The sequence below is a fragment of the Mercenaria mercenaria genome, chromosome 3 (assembly GCF_021730395.1).
Source record: "Mercenaria mercenaria strain notata chromosome 3, MADL_Memer_1, whole genome shotgun sequence".
Taxonomy (NCBI): domain Eukaryota; kingdom Metazoa; phylum Mollusca; class Bivalvia; order Venerida; family Veneridae; genus Mercenaria; species Mercenaria mercenaria.
This window is the reverse complement of record NC_069363.1, coordinates 81,491,040-81,511,282: the sequence shown is the minus strand read 5'-3', so window position 1 is coordinate 81,511,282 and position 20,243 is coordinate 81,491,040. Positions and strand designations below refer to the sequence as shown.

Below are 20,243 nucleotides of genomic sequence, written 5' to 3'. Positions count from 1 at the left end.
ACACTTGCTTACCAACATGGTCACACTTTGCCATCAGTGCTAGGACTAAACAAATCCTACAAATGATGGTCGGTTTGTTTGGTCTTACTGTTCCTTTTCTATTATCTGAAAAATTCTCAGGAAAACTATTTTGACCCTATACTTCTATCAATGCTTCCAATAGTCGAGCGACGCTGTCATATCAGTCAGCTCTTGTTGTTTTAAACGTCACCGTTTGTCTTATAAAGTTTTAAGTTTAATAACATTATCTGAATACCCCGGCAATCATGAGCTAATTAGCGTACACGTGGGGTTGGTTGGTGGGTTCAACACATGTATTTTGAAAGGGGCACCTCTTAAAAAATCTTTATTGTGCTTCAGGTTGCATTTATGTGGTAAAACATTTGACAGAAAAACAGGTAGAGATTTTATTTGTGGTTTAATTTTGTGAAAATGGTATTGTTTTGCCAAAATATCGCGATGCAGTGCAACCGAGTATACATTTCCAAGCACTGTTACCTGTATTAAATTTTATAGAAATGGCGGAGAAAAACTTCTCCTTCATGAAGCGGTACGGCTGAAAATTTGCCAACAGTTTTATCAACAAGATGAAAAAATATGTTGTTATTGACCTGTGCCTTGTCTTTTATTTAACTGTGCCCGCAAGAACCTTTCGTATGATATATTCACACCAGAGAAATAATTGGCGATCACTTTGCTAGAAAAACGTTTATGGGCGAAAAACAGAACGGGAAATAAATGTTGTGCATGGGCTACATATGTGGATTATTAATTACTTTAAAAAAAAAACCCGCAGATTTTTAAATATTAATGATGATGATGATAATTTACACTACATGTTTCGTTTAGATCTTTCCACATTCAGCATCATGAGGGATATGAAGTACCCATATTACCAAAGTTTCTATATGTTATATGTGTATCAACAAGATAGAAGTTCCAGAGTCCAGAGTGTAAATTGCCGTAGTAGTAACTAAGTACATTCAATGTGTGTTCCTAGGTTGTTGTTTTATTAAGTCTGAACTTCTCAGTTTACTTTTCAATTGACACCGTCCCCCCCCTTTTATTAATGTTTTGATTGTTCTTTGTGTTTATTGGACAAATTTTAGGAGGAATATTTAGAACCGAAGATTATCGTGATGGTTTTCATTCTAAAAATGGCAATATGGGCCGATTATTGTTCGTTTCACGTGACACTATTCTTTATTCTCAGCCTCATCTCATTGAAAGTTAAGAGTTTGAAAAAAAAAAAACTAAATTCTAAATTAACGAAGCAACGGTCTTCACTTCCAAGCCTGTCGTACTGCAGTTTACATGTGAACTGTAAAATAAAACTTGTAAATTGTAATTACTGGTATATTGTTCGTTTTTCCGTTTATTAGACAGATCATGCTATCAGATTTCTATATAAATAAGTCTGATCTTTCAAGTCGGAAGTGACCCGCCTCCGTGGTCGGGTGGCTAAGGTCGCTTGAAATCGTCTCACTGCTTGTGGGTCGTAGGTTCGAGCCCCAGCTATGGCCTGTCTCTTAATGTTGGAAAGTTGGCAGTTCCTTACGAAGGATGGGAGTCTAGTACCGATACTTCCCAAAATCGACTGATAGGTAAAATCACCGCCTGATATAATGAAATAATTATCTCAAAATAGCAAAAAAATCTCAGCGCACATCTTTGTACGTGCGCACGTACTAGTTTAAAAAACATCTGCGCACATATAAAGTACAATAACTGAAAATTCGTTCTTTAGCAAACGTACCGCGACCGTTCAGATAATTCTAGGCTATATTTTCCCCACGACAGATTCCACTAAATTATGATATTTTCCGACTGATCACTAATTACAAGGAACAAAGTCGATATTGTTCTAATTATCAAGCACGCGGATTTATTTAGTCAGAAAGTTATCTTTAAAATGCACTAAATACGTCGGAAATCTAAGCTGATGTGGCCGATTTTCCGCTGTGACTGACCGAGATCTGAACAGAATCGCCTTTTCAATGCCGTATTCACGACATGAAGTTGTACGTCTATCGCACTGCACAAAAAGTTTAGGACTCTTTTGAAAAAAATACAAGCAGAGCTCTTGCTAGGAAAAAATCTTCATTTCCATATTTATGCTTTTTGTCTAGAAAATGTTCAATGCTACGAAATGTCTGCAATATTGAAGCACACTGAAAAATTCATATGACACCCTCCCCAGCTCATTTCATAAAGATGGACTATTCATTCTTTTCTGTTTTGCAACTTACACTAAATTTCTTGAAATTAAGATCACTTAGTGATGCACATACACCTACAAGTAGCATATTGCGACAGCATTTTAAGCGTCTCTACTGAAAAGGAACATGTATAGAGAGGGTTTGAATTTGCCCGCCTATGTAGGAAAGAACAGGGCATTTTTGTTAGTGTCTTACCGGCTGTCTTCAGATACGAGTGACAAACCTGCAGGTCTTTGAATGTTGTAAATGTTTTTGTACTTCATCTATGTTGAATAATTAAAGAGAGCTTGTTACAAAACAACTCATCAGCTTACACAAAAATAATTTTATTTTCAACATCAAATAACACTGTTTTACAAAATTGTAAAATGTTCACGAACCATATAAATGATATGTTTAGAATACATGGAATGTTACAAATATAAGGCTGTAATTAAACATTTCCTGAATATAATCAATTTTTATTACAGTCTGCATTCTACACAGTTGTATCACCCTTATTTTAGATGAAAGCTTGTGTAAGTAGCTATAAAACACATGAAAAGGACTTTTTTACAGTAATTAGTAACCCATGTTGAAGATTTTTACTGCAATCAGTAACACATGGTTAGGACCTTTCTCACAATAATAAGTAAAACATGTTAATGACTTTTCAAAGTAATAAGTAACCCATGTTGAAGACTTTTTACAGTAATTAGTAACACAAGGTTAGGACCTTTTTTATTGTAATAGGTGTAACATGTTTGGGACTTTTTACAGTAACAGATGGTTAGAACTTTTTACAGTAATAAGTAAGACATATTCAGGACTTTTTACAGCAAATAATCACAATGGTTAGGACCTTTTTACATTAACAAGTAACACATGTTTAAGACCTTTTTACAGGAATTAGTAGTACTTGTTACCATTCTTTTTTTGACAGTATTGTACTGTAACAGTAATGTAATAATTACAAGCAGTATTAACATTACAAGATTATGCAATTACAGTAGTGTAGTTACAAGTAATGTAATGACATGTGTAAGTAACATGCATAACATAGTAATAGATAGTAGTCATGTCGTAACAACTGGTTACACTGGGTGTTTACAATGAAGTCATACTGTATCAACCATGTCTCCTATTTAAACTTCATATGAGCAGTGCCATGAGAAAACCAACATAGTGGGTTTGCGACCAGCATGGATCCAGACCAGCCTGCGCAGTCTGGTCAGGATCCATGTTGTTCGCTTTTAAAGCCTATTGCAATTAGAGAAACAGTTGGCGAACAGCATGGATCCTGACCAGACTGCGCGGATGTGCAGGCTAGTCTGGATCCATGCTGGTCGCAAACCCACTATGTTGGTTTTCTCATGGCGCGGCTCGTGTGTTTTTAAATAACACAAGAATTAGCACTGCTGTAGCCTTACAAAGTCTATTGAGCTTAAGAAATTTGTAGTTTCTACATACTGACCTAGACATCTAAAAAAAAATATCTATGCTAATCTCTCAGAGATAAGAGATACTGCATTTTTCCTTCAGAAAGTGCTATTAAAAAGGATTATATGGCAGAGTTATTTATTTTAAAGGACTCTAACGACTGATGCCAGTCTAGCACTGTTGTAGCGGACTGTACACCATGAAACCAGCATTATTCAAGGGGGAGGGGTCTACTTTTTTGTGATTTATGTGGTTGAACAAACTGGAAGGGAAAAAAACCAACAAATTCTTATTCATTGATCTATCTTTGGTATTCAAAACCCATGAGTTCATGTCCACCCAAAGTTCCTGTCTCAATCTAAAGCCAGTAAAAATGAAATATCTCAAAGTGCACTTTAAATATCATATTTCATACTAGGTTAGATGGTACAGGGTGTAGAAATTAGCAATTTACTATTTTGGAAGCTATACATGCAGAACGTGAAGTTCCAAGCAGTATTAAATATAACATATACTGGAAGATTATATATTAACTTTTGCATACTTTGTAGTAAGATCTTTGTATGTGCATATTTTTAAGGTGTATATAACTTTTGCATAATTTTGTGTTAAAACCATATATAGTTATATTCCCTTATTAACTCCTCAGGGGGCGAAACATTTTGCAAAAGGGACGGGGATTCTTAACTAAAGCCCATTCTAACATGGCATTCAGATGCATATTATTACATCATATAGGCTGCACATTTGTAATATAATTCCTTCACATCTGAATTCCAGACAATGATTTTCTTCAATGACAAATCTCTAAATCAGATATATTATTTCTTAAATAAAATGGGGTATTTTAACATTTTTTTTTGTAAATACCGTTATAATTAAGGATTTTTTTTATTAAAGCGCTACCATATTTCTGGTGTTCTCTCATGACCTAAATTAACTTTAAATAACTTTATATATTTTTTTGAAAATGGAGAGCATTTATTAGAAGTAGAATGCTAACCTTTACCCTGCTTAATTATTAAATGGACTGGTCCATCTTTCAATTTGGGCAGTACTAATTATTATTTAAAAGGGTGTTCACTGAAAATTTTCTGACTGAATAGCGAACAGTTTAGACCATGATGAGCTTGCACAGGCCTGCAGGCTCATCTTGGTCTGCACTGGTCGCCAAGGCAAAATCAATTAGAGAATATGGGGTATGTTGCAGAAAGCACTGTAAGACCCATCATATTAGCCAAGACATATATTGTCTTTTGCATATCTAGTACTGGTGTGTATATACATGAATATTTTGAACATGTACTTTCACTTTGCATTACTTAGTACAAATACTAGATCTATATATACATACATATTTAGCAAAGTAAGAGTTAGCCTATACACAATGGAACACATTCTGGAAGCTTTACAATATAAAGAATAGAAGATCACATAATTAATTTGGAATTCTGGAAGTTATTCTGACTTACACTGCAACTTACAGAAATTCATTACAGTAATTCCTGTTTAATCCACCATATCTGTAACACAAGTTTTCAAGTTTTTCATGAATTGCAGCTCTAGCTTCTAAAAGTTTTCTTTGGCTGTAGCAGGTCCTTTTAGTACTAATATATCTTTAATAATGTCAATTTTATGGCCAAAAAATTTATTTTTCCCCTTGTAAAAATCAAGCGTTAACACAAATTTAAAACATTTTTTTAGAAAGTTTACAAAACTTTTGCTTAGGAAATATTGTGTTTATGCTAATTATGATAACTTGAGAGTTTTATACCAATCCATTCACAAAGAAAAGTAAAAAAAAAATTTTTTTTAAACAAACTGATGTCAAAAAAGGCTAAAATTCCTCATAATTTCCCGACAATGAATTTACCACTAATCGAAATGTCTTGAAAATTAAAAATTTTCCTATTACAACTATTGCAAAATCTTTGTTACAGGAATAGGTGGATCTTACTACGACACTTACTTACCACAAAGTTTTACACATATGCTAATAGCAAGAATTATATTCATAGTTGGAATGTATAGCAGCAAGCACCAAAACCTCTCGATTTGATTTAAGGCAATACAACTGATGGCAATCAAAAGAGAAAAGCAGATAAGTAACAAAAAGACAAATAGAAAATGCAGTCATCTAAATATACATGTTTCATTCATATCAACACCTGATGTATCAACAGGGTGGACGGTTGTAAATTAGCTTACGGCATACTAACATTACAGCCCCTTAAAATGTCTTTATGTACATCCACGCATAACACACAAACATCTGTGGTTTGAAACAATTGTGCCTTAACAAGAAACAACCAATTTTCTGGAAGTCAGTATAAACGCACAATGTCAAATCTCTATGCACTCCTAGTACAAAGGGAGACAACACTCACAGCACAAATCCACACACAAAACAAATTGAAATTAACGGGTTCAGTAAATATCACTATTATCAAAGGCACATGTACAATACATCAGCATCATATTTTTTTGGCAACGAAATCTCTACAATCCTACATAATAATTATTGAAAGCAGTTCCTTCCCCATTTTTAGACAAATCAGAATATCTTGAAAGAATTTGGCACAGTGTTACACAACTAACATTTTTTAAATCAGGCTAGAGGTTCTGAGGGGTAGACTTTCAAAGTTTTTTATACAGCCATTTAAGGAAAACTACCACCCCCTGGCCCTGGCGGGCATGTTTTTGATGAAAAAGAATAATTTGATGGAATTTTATAGAAAGTCACCTAAAGAACTTTGTTGTGAAATTGGTTCTGAAATCAGGCCAGCAGTTTCTGAGATTTCCAAAATTATCCATATAGCCATATAGAGAAAGCTGGCCAATTACCCTTTGGTGGGCAAGCTTTCAAAATATTCAGAATAACTTGGGAGGAATTTAGTTGAGGATAAACAAAGGAACATTTCTGTACATTTTAAGATAATTCAAAGAATACAAAACTTCTATAATCATTCTCTAAGCTCCTTTGATATTACATTATTTTTGTCAGTTATTTGAAGAAAGAAATCAACATTATAGGCACTATCGCAAAATAAGTGAATCAAGTTTGAAAACAATATGGCAAGTTTTGTTATATCAAGCGTTTTCTCAGAACTAAAGTCCAGAGAATATAAAAGTCAAGGCCTCCTACAATGTACATAGTTATGAGATCATACAAAAAATGTGTGATATGTAATAAACATATAAAATTATGTACATGTATAACCCCGATACCTAACAAATCTATATAATAACCCTTAGTAACATACACTGAATGACTTGCCGGCCAATAGTCCAAACTATTATAGTTTTTACTATTGACTGATATTCTATTCAGTAAGAACTTTATTACATGACATCAGAAACAAGTTTCAAAGTTTTTTCCCATTTCTATTTTTTTAATTTAGCCCTGCAAATCTGTGTTGAACTGCTGACTGGGCAAAAACACAGACTAATAACCAGCAATTTACGCAGAGTCATGCAATACTTGGCACTTAATGAGAACTAGTGTAATGATATAATCTCAGCCAAATTATCATACATTTATTATCAGTTCAGAAAATGGGTAGGAAATATTTCAAACTTACATCAATTAAATAACTTAGTCTAAACTTCTACCTATAATTAAGAAGCATTTGGGACCATTTCCCACAATATCAGAAATGAGGTCAAATATTTACATTTACCCTAACCGAATAAGACTAGTGTATGTTAAACTGGAATTTTAATCATCTGGCTACTTTCATGTATTATTTCACAATTCCCTGTACCTGTGTAGAAGATATAAGGGGTAAAGAAACCTCTTCTTCAGTGTAGCCATTTTACAGACGTTTCTGTATGTATCAAATTAAACTCAAGTAATGTACACAGATTTTATGACCACCCTGTAATTCTCTGAACACTTTTTATTCACAACTTGTTAACTGAGTCATAACAAAAAGAAACATCCCTTGAAACAAACAGAATATTTGTCGAAGTATAAATGTTTATGTTTCTGACTGTAAATATTTCTTCTTCAAGCCACGATCTGGCACCTTTTTACCCCATTTTTACAACAGTTCCATCGACAAAACTTCATTGGAAAAGAAGAAAATATCACTGTTTTCAGCTGATCTATTTACATTTTGTACTATTTTTACGAGAATGGTTTACCAGCACTCGGAACAGTTAATAATTACAATGGTTCAAATCAAACAAAAAAATGCACCCACTCCCCAATCCCCCACCCGCTAAAGAGTTTCTGCACATATAATTTTAAATATCTAGTGTTTTTTTGCAATGGATTTTCTCCATAAATCATCCAACAGCTGCAAAAGGTGATTAAGATAATTCTGCATGTTCAATAAAGTGGAAGACAAGGCGTAAAGTCATTTATCCGGATAACATGGAAAAGAGCCTGGACCAGGCATGCGGAAAGGAAAGTAATCCTGCCTATAAATGTCATTTCGAGTACATTTACAAAGTGGAAACTTTATTTTCTAGAGATAAAAAATGTTTTGACTAGAAATACTTTAAATCTGCTTTGATTTTGCAGCTGTTTAAAATAATGGGCACATATCAAGAAAAAATAATAATAATCACACAGACCAATACATTTTATTTAACAATAGACAATATGTTGATCTATAACTGCCGTAAGTTTCATTAAATCTATGTTGCAGAAGAGAAAAAAATATTCATAAACATGTTTTCAAAACTGTGACCTGTGACTTTCCCATAGACTCCAAATATATGAAAACTTACACAAGGTCCAACTTTTTCATATTGCTGTATTAAAAACTCAAGCTTTTTTTATCAGCATTCAATCAAATGATACATTGTAAAAAAAAGTTTGATCCTAACATGTAGAATTACCATAAGTTCTTTTTATGTCTAGGATGTTTCTATTTGGTATGACCACTATTTACATATTAGTGAGATTTAATAAATAGCACACATCACTGGCCATCTAGACTAGACAAACTACTAGATCTATGTCTGATGTGCTGTGAAAACAAAGATCTCTCCATAGTCTCCATCTCTTCATATGACAAGCGTTTGGATGATCCGGACTTACTTTCACCATTTTCAAATGATGAGCGTTTGGAAGACCTTGATGAATGCTGGAGATCACATGGTGCAGAATGAGCAGACGGACAGGAGCTGGAGAGAGAATCAGTGCTGTTACACTTTGTCATGGACTGTTTGTCTGGGGACTTGCTGCAATATAGAAAATAAAAGAGATTCATTAGGAGCTTTACACTGATAGAAAATAGCTCTTCTGTACTTAGAACAATCTTTAGAACAATACAATATCTGAAGTAACAAAATTTGCATTTTTTTTTTATTCATGAGACAAAACAGAAAGAAACCAGATTTCATGTACCTTGTCAGTCACAATCTAATTTCATCACAAACATTAGATAAAAATAATCTTCATTTATAAGATCAGTAAGTCATATGTTGTTAAACAGAGAAGTGAGTCATGACAATAACACTTTAAAATGAAGTTTCGTGAACAAGTTATATTTCTTGCTTTGCTATACTATGATAAAAGCATACCTGCTGAAAGAAAATGTTAATCAGTGAATAATATAACACAAAACATGTATATGAAATTCAATCAATGAGTATGACACGCTGCATGAAAATTTCTATCATTAAAATAACACATTACAAGAAAATGTCAATCAGTGACTATGAAATGTTGCATGAAAATTCAATCACTGAATACAGCATGCTGTAAAGAAATTTCAATCTCATTTAAATATAGGAAATACTAAACTTGATTGAAATACAATTTAGAGAAGATAACACACAGCATACAGTGAAAAAAAAAAAAAAAAAAAGTACCGCCAGCATGTTCAAATGCTCATCTGCAAGTGCTTGACTTAAAGGCAATATGCAGTGTTATAAGCCCTCTGATTAAGAAAAATTGTATAAGTTTCAAAGCTATTGCACAAGCACAGAAAAGTGAATCTAAAAATTAACCAAGCAATACCAACTTCAATCTCCTATGGTAAAAAGGGCCATAATTCTGAAAAATGCAAGAGAAAACAAGTGATCTAGTATTGCAGTGGCAATACAGAAGTCTTGTACTGGTATAAAACTTCGTTAGTGTTCGTTCTTTGTGGTTAAGACTAACAATGCTTTGAACAGGGCATTTAGGAGCTAAGAAACAAAAACTAATTTTACTTATAGTGACCTTGACCTACAAGCATAGATCATGTAGACAACACATCGTCTCATCATGGGAACATTTGTTTGCAGTATTAAGATAATCCATTAATGCACATAAAATTTATGGAGTGGAAACACATTTTTACTTGACCTTCAATAGTGACCTTGACCTTTGACAGACAACTATGGATCATGTGTGTGACACATAGTCTAATCATGGGGACAATTTTTGTGTAGTAATAAAATAACCCTTCGATGCAATAAAAGTTATGGGGCAGAAACAACTTTTCGCTTGACCTTAAACAAAGACCTTGACCTTTAACCAACAAGCATTAATTATGTGTTAAACATTGTCTCTTCATGAGGAACATTTGTGTGTACACCTAAGATAATCCATCAATGCATATATTATAAGCAGGCTGTCTCAGAACTGAACTATTAAGTAATGAAGTATGTTTTTAACATTCTCCCTTTTTTTACCTTATCTTACACATAACATGCTATCAGCTTTTATTTTGTTCTCTATCTACTAGGGACTTTCTCAGTAGTATTCTTATATTACCTTTCACTAGCCATGGCACACATTTCCTGTCCCTAACACTTAAACAAGAGCTGTCCGTAAGAAAGCGCGCTCGACTTTTCTCAGTGCTTGACTCTGAATTAGAGCTTTGCCATTAGAAAAATTCCAAGGTAAAAAGGGGCATAATTCTGTCAAAATTCAAATCAGAGTTATGGAATTGTGTCTCCTGGTGTAGACTTTGATAGAAAATAACTATTATGAGTTTCAAGTCAAAAGCTTTAATAGTAACAGAGATATCTGACTTTATCAAAAATTTTAACAAAAAATTCTAAGTTAAAAAGGGGCATAATTCTGTCAAAATTCAATCAGAGTTATGGGGATTGTTTCTTCTGGCGTAGATTTTGATGGTAAATAAGTATTTTAAGTTTCAAGTCAATAGCTTTGACAGTAACAGAGATATTAGACTTTTATCAAAAACTTTAACCAAAAATTCTAAGTTAAAAAGGGGTATAATTCTGCCAAAATTCAATCAGTTATTGGGATTATTTCTCCTGGCATAGACTTTGATAGTAAATACCTATTTTAAGTTTCAAGTCAATAGCTTTGACAGTAACAGAAATATTTGACTTTATCAAAAACTTTAACCAACAGCGACGCCGACGCCAGGGCGAGTGCAATAGCTCTATTTTTTCTTCGAAAAGTCGAGCTGAAAAAGGAGGTTGATGGAACCAGATAGACTGACAGATAAAAATCAATCCTGAGAGTTGATATTCACCAGTTCATTTCTGCTGATTTCTGAAAAACATACATTTATGCAATGCCAAAAGCATAAATCTGCCAATAAAAATATGGTGGTTCTCAAGTAATGGAATATAATTCTTATGAAAAGTAATTCAGTCTGATCGGAGACCAATTGTCAAATGTCATAACCAACACGATCCTGCAGAGAATATTATTGTGAAATACATGAGGTATGTCTTTATATCCTATCATATATTTTTGCTTCAGGATTGTCAACATAAATTATTAGGATAACAAAATCTAAACACTTTGGTGTATTTTAAGTGAAAACAAGGAGCTGCATTCAATAAACGCTTGATGCCCCTGCTGGCATCCTTGTCGATACAAAGCAACTTAAGTCCAAAATGAGGTCAAGGTCAAACTGAGGTCAGGTGATGTCTGAAAATGAGGAATGGTCACAGGTTACATCTGCATTAGTATCAAGTCATTCTAGTAACGGGTATTGATGCTAGACGAAATGGTCCCATTTGGTTAACCTCGTACCGACCGACGGACGGATGGACAGGACAATCACTATATGCCTCCGGCATCAGTAGATGCTGGGGGCATAGTTAATGAAAAACATACTCCAAATAACTGTCTTTGGGTTCAACATCACACCAACACAATCACAGGTCATTTTCACAATCACAGGTCATGGCAACTTTCTAGTTTTTCATGGTTGAGAAAGAACCCAGGCATCTCTCGCTGAATATGGTTCAGACCTAAGAGGGCACCTAAGTCGAACTACCAACTTTCCATAAGCCAGTCTATGAAAAAATTCTACTCCCTATTGTATATTTTCGCTTATTAGACGCAGCCAGACATCGGACATGCAATCTGGGGTTTCTTTTTCTTTTCATTTTCTTATAGTACACGCTTATGAGATGCTCTCCACTCTATGAATTTGAAATATGACTAATAATATTGTCTTATAAACTAAAATATAGAATAATCGAGGTTTCAAACCAACATCAGTGAGCAGCCAATGACATACTCTGAAGAGAGGGAACAAGAGCTATCATTAAAGGTAATTAATACCCCAAGACACTGCTTTGATGCAGGGAAAGTAAAATGTTGTGATCATGACCGCTGACCTTTATGTGACCTTTTCCTTGAGCAAAAGGAACTGAGCTATGACAGATTATTGTCAAATACAAGTTAGTTCGCTCTGAATATAAACAAGAGGGTCATAATGACCCTGGATCGCTCACCTGAATAATATGAGCTACATGTTTCAAATGTCAAACTGATGATAAAATATTAAGAAAGTAAGTGGGTCAAATTCATGGTCAATGAAATTCAGTTTTATGATTTGTGTGCAAAACTGTGTATGTCATCAAAGTTTCAAGGCTGTATCTTAAAAAACAAGAAAGTAGGTCAGTAGGTCAAGGTCACAGTCAAGTGACATCATATTACTTGGGGTCATCAGGTAATAATAATTAAACAGTCTTGGAAATAGGATCAAATGATTTTTAAGTATATTTTCCTATATAACTCACATAAAAACTAAGTGACCCCAGGGTGGGGCCTCTTTTAACCCCAGGGGCATAATTTGAACAATTTTGGTAAAGGACTACTAGACAATGCATCATTACAAATATCAAAAGCCTAGGTCGTATGGTTTCAGACAAGAAGATTTTTAAAGCTTTTTCCTATATGTCTTTATAAAACTTGGGACCCCGCAGGGCAGGGCCTCTTTTCATCCCAGGGGTACAATTTGAACAATTTTGGCTGTGGACCATAAGACAATGCTACAAACCAAATATCAAAGGTCTAAGTGCTGTGCTTTCAGACAAGAAGATTTTTATTGTTTGTTTGTTTGTTTTGGGTTTAACGCCGTTTTTCAACAGTATTTCAGTCATGTAACGGCGGGCAGTTAACCTAACCAGTGTTCCTGGATTCTGTACCAGTACAAACCTGTTCTCCGCAAGTAACTGCCAACTTCCCCACATGAATCAGAGGTGGAGGACTAATGATTTCAGACACAATGTCGTTTATCAAATAGTCACGGAGAACATACGCCCCGCCCGAGGATCGAACTCGCGACCCCGCGATCCGTAGACCAACGCTCTTACCTACTGAGCTAAGCGGGCGGGCTAGAAGATTTTTAAACTTTTTTTCCTATACAAGTCTATGTAAAACTTGGGACCTCTGGGGCGGGGCCATATTTGACCCTAGGGGGATAATTTGAACAATCTTGGTAGAGGACCACTAGATGATGCTACATACCAAATATCAAAGCCCTAGGCCATGTGGTTTTGTACAAGAAGATTTTCAAAGTTTTCCCTATATAAGTCTATATAAACCATGTGACCCCCAGGGCGGGGCCAAATTTGACCCTAGGGGGATAATTTGAATAATTCTGGTAGAGGACCACTAGATGATGCTATACACCAGATATCTAAGCCCTAGGCCCTGTGGTTTTGGACAAGAAGATTTTTAAAGTTTTTCCTTTTGGTTGCCATGGCAACCAGAGTTCTGCATGGAATTCAATTCTTTGAACAATTTTGAAAGGGGGCCCACCCAAGGATCATTCCTGTAAAGTTTGGTGTAATGCTGCCCAGTGGTTTTCAAGAAGATTTTTTTAGAAAATGTTGACCGACATACGTCACACGACGGAGGACTGACAACAGACGACGGACATTGAGCAGTCGCAAAAGCTCACCATGAGCCTTTGGCTCAGGTGAGCTAAAACTGGTAAAAAGCAGATGTGACTGCTTAAGACAAGTGGATGCTCAATTGAGGAGACCTTCTACATGACTGTATCATAACTTCAAAACATGTTTGCAGTGGTATTAAAATACACCAGACTGGTACTTCTTGAGAAAGTGTGACTTAAAGGAGCTTTTGCACAGATATTACACTCACAATCTGAATTAGAAAAGTTTTAACACCTTTTTATTGCTCTTAATACTTACCTATGCGCTTTGCAAGTAATTGTCAATACAATTTACAATGGGACATGTGACGTAGCTTGACAAAAAATTACTCTTGCATCACTTAAATGTAAAAAGAAAATCCACTTACTGAACACTTTTCTTCTTGGAAAGACTGAGCATTTTGAGAAGTTCTGCCGACGAGGTTAAGGCACTATTAGACTTCCCTGGGGCTGGCGAAAATACAGGAGTGGATGGAAGTAGACGTGTTTTATCTAGGAGATGAAATGCATAGAAAAATAAAAAGATTAGTTGAAGAAGCTAGTTTTTCTAATGAAAAATCAGAAGATTAGTTGAAGAAGCAAGTTCATCCAATGAAGATCTTCAGCACCACAAGACATAAAGAAGCAACAAAATTAATGAAACACTAAAGAATGCTACACAGATTTTAGTTTGAGGCGTTAGAATTCAACTTAAGAAAGATTAGTAAAAATAATTTTGAAGCTTTTTATCAATTTCATAAAAAACACTAAAAACCATCACCAAACCAACCATTTCTATAAACAAGAGGACCATGATGGTCCTGAATCGCTCACCTGTCCCCACATGACCCAGTTTTAAACCGAGTATGATGTCGTTTTTTTCTATTATTTGATATTGTGACCTAGTTTTTGAGCTCATGTGACCCAGTGTTGAATCTGATCTAGATATCATCAAGATAAAAATTCTAACCAATTTTCATGAAGATCCACTGAAAAATATGGCCTCTAGAGAGGTCACAAGATTTTTTATTATTTGACCTACTGACTTAGTTATTGAAGGCACGTGACCCAGTTTCGAACAAGACCTAGATATCATCAAGGTGAACATTCTGACCAATTTTCATGAAGATCCATTCAAAAGTATGGCCTCTAGAGAGGTCACAAGGTTTTTCTATTTTTAGACCTACTGACCTAGTTTTTGACCGCAGTTGACCCAGTTTCAAACCTGACCTAGATATCATCAAGATGAACATTCAGACCAATTTTCATATAGTTCCCATGAAAAATATGGCCTCTAGAGAGGTCACAAGGCTTTTTAGTTATTTGACCTACTGACCTAGTTATTAAAAACACGTGACCAAGTTTCGAACAAGACCTAGATATCATCAAGGTGAACATTCTGACTTATTTTCATGAAGATCCGTTGAAAAGTATGGCCTCTAGAGAGGTCACAAGGTTTTTCTATTTTTAGACCTACTGACCTAGTTTTTGACCGCAGTTGAACAAGTTTCGAACTTGACCTAGATATCATCAAGATAAAAATTCTGACCAATTTTCATACAGATCCCATGAAAAATATGGCCTCTAGAAAGGTCACAAGGTTTTTTTGTTATTTGACCTACTGACCTAGTTATTGAAGGCACGTGACCCAGTTTCGAAACTGACCTAGATATCATCAAGGTGAACATTCTGACCAATTTTCATGAAGATCCATTCACAAGTATGGCCTCTAGAGAGGTCACAAGGTTTTTCTATTTTTAGACCTACTGACCTAGTTTTTGACCGCAGTTGACCCAGTTTCGAACTTGACCTAGATATCATCAAGATGAACATTCTGACCAACTTTCATACAGATCCCATGAAAAATATGGCCTCTAGAGAGGTCACAATGTTTTTTTATTATTTGACCTACTGACCTAGTTTTTGATGGCACGTGACCCAGTTTAGAACTTGACCTAGATATCATCAAGATGAACATTCTGAATAACTTTCGTGAAGATCCCATGAAAAATATGGCCTCTAGAGAGGTCACAAGGTTTTTTTATTATTTGACCTACTGACCTACTTTTTGTCCGCAGTTGACCCAGTTTCGAACTTGACCTAGATATCATCAAGATGAACATTCTGACCAACTTTCATACAGATCCCATGAAAAATATGGCCTCTAGAGAGGTCACAAGGTTTTTTTATTATTTGACCTACTGACCTAGTTTTTGATCGCAGTTGACCCAGTTTCGAACTTGACCTAGATATCATCAAGATAAACATTCTGACCAACTTTCATACAGATCCCATGAAAAATATGGCCTCTAGAGAGGTCACAAGGTTTTTTATTATTTGACCTACTGACCTAGTTTTTGATCGCAGTTGACCCAGTTTCGAACTTGACCTAGATATCATCAAGATAAACATTCTGACCAACTTTCATAAAGATCCCATGAAAAATGTGACCTCTAGAGTGGTCACAAGCAAAAGTTTACGCACGCACGGACGCACGCACGGACGCACGCACGCACGGACGACGGACGCTGCGTGATCACAAAAGCTCACATTGTCACTTTGTGACATGTGAGCTAAAAAAATCACCTAATGTTAAAAAGTTTTTTATAAATTCACCAAAACAGAGTAAAGAGACTATTCTAACAAGTTATTCTACCTTTAGATTTTGGAGGCGTTGGAGGTTTAGAGCTACTGTATGGTGACATGTGTATAATCTGTGTCCTCAGCAAGCTTGCTTTCTCCTCTTCAAGCTGTTTCCTCTGCAACAATAAATAAATCATTACTTAAGATATTTATACATTTTTTTAATTTGATACTGAATATATAAGATACTTACACTGATTCAGTATACAAAACAGGATTAGTTCATTTTAGAGGAATTTTTTCTGTGACGATTTGACTGACGACAATTTGTCTCAAGCCATTAAGTCTCTAATTTACATCGGGAAGTTGTCAGTTACAAGCAGAGCACTGGTTAGTACTTAAATCAAATCTAGGAATACTGAATAAGTTAACTAGCATCTGTAACCTGCAACAGAACAGATATACTGTTGAAATACAACGTTAAACTCTTCTCAACACTTGAAAGCTAGAAGAGTTTCATTACAATCTGTGAAAACATAACAGTTACTGAACAAACAAAAGAGCTTTTAAAGCCTAAATCTAAATTTCAGGCTTAATGTGTTGAAGAATATGGACTTGGATAAAACGTTTAAGGAAGAGGAGTGCAATGGCAACTATATGCCATTATGTTTTCGGTAGCCTTTTGGTCTTAAGGTAGCAAACCTATACCGAGACTCTGAAATTTTTGTATGATTACATACTTTCGTTTTTCATTTTGGAACCTATCTTTGGGCATAAATGAAGTTGAACAAGCATATGCCTTTACGTAAGAACAGAGACTGCAGAATTCACATATGGAAAGTATGAAATTTACCGATAGTCATTATGGGTACAGTATCTCAACAGAAAATTTCTTTTTTACAACAACTGGAGACTGCAAAAATTTCATAGGAAGAATACATAATTGCATTGAAAATGCTGCATAATGCACCCACTACCTTAACATCTATGATTATAAATGTTAATAAAGATTTCAGCTCTACCTCTCAATAATAAATTACCTTAATAAAGATTTCAGCTCTACCTCTCAATAATAAATTACCTTAATAAAGATTTCAGCTCTACCTCTCAATAATAAATTACCTCAATAAAGATTTCATCTCTACCTCTCAATAAATTACCTCATGCTGAATCTGCCTGGAGATTTCTGCATTTTTTCTCCTCTCTTCTTCAAAGTTAGCTTTTTCCTGGTAAAACTTCCTTCTCTGTTCTGACAGACTCTCTTTCTCCTGGAGGATCTGAGATTCTTGAAGGAATGTGTTTTCCATTGACCTTGACTGAGTACTCAGGGATTGCTGAAAATGATTGGGTTTTTTTTGTTATTATTTTTTATGTATCAACAGATCGTTTTTTTTTTTTTTTAGTTTAAATTTTTTTGTTACATTCTTAGGGGGAAAAAGCAAAAGTGGTCCACAGGCTTCTTAATTTATATGCACTCAAGAAATCCTTCCCTCTAACCCATCAAAATTTTGAACGGTAGGAAAAGTCCTTACAACTTCTGAAAACTAACCAAAATCATATGCTGCACATTCAAGGATTAAAGCCTCTCATCTTTAGGTAACTGTACTTGGCCCACCTTTTCTAGTAACAAAGTTTTTCCTGAAATACTCAGTAAATACCGTTATACAACTATACCATTCATGTAATGTATCATTTAAAAAAAAACTAGCAATAAGAATTTGTCAAATTTTAAAAATATCTTAATTACCTTTGACAACTGTCAAAAAGAAACGATTCCGATGGTAATATTCTCACTGAAAATTTCAGCCATTTACCAAAACTATTTTAATTTCTATTTTGACTTTTATGAATTTTTATACAACTTTCAGCATACCTTAGTTAGCACAAAATCAACATTTTCATGTAAAAAAACCTGTAAAATTTCAAAAAAAGCTTTCAGAAACATTAACATTTTCATGACATGTTACTGACAACATCACACCAATGTACCAGTTGTTGAAAAAAATGAACATTAGAAGTTCTGTCTGTGTCAATTGTCATAGTCAGTGAACATACTGAAAGAAAATAGGATTGATAACCACTGTCTGATAAATCAGATTTATCTGAACATTTAGCCTGGCTTATTTATTTGTGTGTGTGTGTGTGTGTGTTCGTGTTTGGTCTTTTTAAAGAAAAATTCAGACATATAAATGGCAGTGTCTACTTGTAGCAGTTAACACAATGCCCAACAGTCACGACTCACTGAAATATGACACCACAGACACGTGACATGATACCCAGTCCAGTCACATTACACTGACACTTGGCTGACTAGTCCTAGAACTATCTTCTAAATGCTGAGCACCAAGCGAGGAAACTACTAGTACCATTTTTCACGTCTTGGTACGACAAGGTCAAGATGTGAACCCAAGACCCCGACGCCCCCCACTCAAAGTGGGTGCTCTACTACTAGGCTACTGAGGCGGTTAGCGCTTCCTTATTTGTCAATCAAATTTATCAAATAAAGTTCTTTATACCCAGAAATCTACCTGTATAAGTTCTTCTTGTTGTTTAACAATATCTTTATATTTATCAATCTGTTTTCTCAGCTTCTCCATCTCCTCCTGTCTACGTTCACTCTCCCGGTTATCATCTACATGGTGCAATGGAGATTTACCTTGACTAGACTGTCTCACATGAGACTTTGGTGCTGCAATACATAAATTGTTCAATCTACTGTAAAATTATTTTATCAAATATAATCTGTAATCTTATAGTTTTAGAGCAAAGATGGACCTAAACAAAAATTTTAACAAAAAAAACTCAAATTTTCTAAGTACAAAAAGGGCCATAACTCTGACAAAATGCAATCAGAGTTATGATTCTTCACCTACATAATCAAATAATGATGCTAAACAAATGTGAAAAATTTCAAAGCTTTAGGTCTTAAAGATTTTGAGAAAAGGTGGACCTAAACAAAAATTTTAACTGACACCGATAATCAAGTGACAACAATACCTCATAGATTTTTAAAAAAGACGAGCTAAAAATGCAAAACCGAGATACGGAACCTGTACAATGTACATAAGTTTATCTAAGTAAACAAGTGTGTGAAGTTTCAATCCATTCCCATAATGGGTACTGAGATACCAGCTTACACACAAACAAACAAATTGGGGTGCTGATTTTGACGCACAGTTAAGTCCAACAGCTCTACCTGTTCTTTGAATAGTCAAGCTAAAAAATCCTTCAAACCAACTAAATGAATTTCAAGATATTTTTTTATGTCCACTAGTCTTAAACTTATCAGTTCTCAGAATATTTCAATATCGAAACTTACAGGATTGAGTATTTGATGAACACTTTTTCATGTTTTGTCGTAAACGTTTACACGTGCCTTGAAAACTCTTCTGAAGATTTTCTCTAAGTAGATCATAAGGCATCTGAAAATAATCTGAAAAAGACAAAAAACAACAACAGTTCTGAATGTAAACCACAGAGATCAGAAGAATTTAACATCTTAGATTTCATTAACTTTCCCAAGTTACAGTTCAAACTATATAGGAATTTTAAATCTATGTCAATACAAACAGATAATTAAACTTTCCAAAAAAGCACCTAATAGCTTTAAAAATTAGCAAGGACATTGTAACTCAATAGAAATCACATTCTCATCTTGTTAAATTTTACAAAATCAAGAGGCCTATCAGAAGTATTTGAAAAAAATTATAACATTATTTATGGCTAAAATTGTCATTTCATTGGCAAAAAATGACCATCTGAAAAAGTAACAGCTAAATTTTTGCATTAATTTCACAATTCTTTTGCTAGTTTTTTTTTTTTAATCTGTTTACTGCTTTTAAAAACTTCCAATAGCTTAAATTTTTGCTTCTTCACCAATTCATGGCTTTCCTATTATTTCCTGCTTCTTCATCAATTCAATGGCTTT

At 34.6% G+C, this 20,243-nt stretch overlaps 1 protein-coding gene across 6 annotated transcripts in view; it reads right to left on the bottom strand.

Moving 5' to 3' along the window:
* Positions 1-2,528: 2,528 nt before the first annotated feature.
* The window catches only part of LOC128555745 (afadin- and alpha-actinin-binding protein B-like), a 47,872-nt gene continuing 30,157 nt past the window's right edge, over positions 2,529-20,243 (bottom strand). For 3 of the 6 annotated variants that reach the window (XM_053539060.1, XM_053539062.1, XM_053539063.1), the window contains exons 9-14: positions 19,635-19,748; positions 18,844-19,004; positions 17,476-17,649; positions 16,389-16,491; positions 14,122-14,245; positions 2,529-8,831 (exon numbers count right to left, since the gene is read on the bottom strand). In XM_053539060.1, the coding sequence (XP_053395035.1) occupies positions 8,570-8,831; positions 14,122-14,245; positions 16,389-16,491; positions 17,476-17,649; positions 18,844-19,004; positions 19,635-19,748 (938 nt within the window). In that variant the 3' untranslated portion in view covers positions 2,529-8,569. Of the gene's footprint in view, positions 8,832-11,086; positions 11,107-14,121; positions 14,246-16,388; positions 16,492-17,475; positions 17,650-18,843; positions 19,005-19,634; positions 19,749-20,243 lie in introns of all 6 variants that reach the window. The other 3 variants (XR_008370314.1, XM_053539064.1, XM_053539065.1) reach the window with 3 other exon arrangements.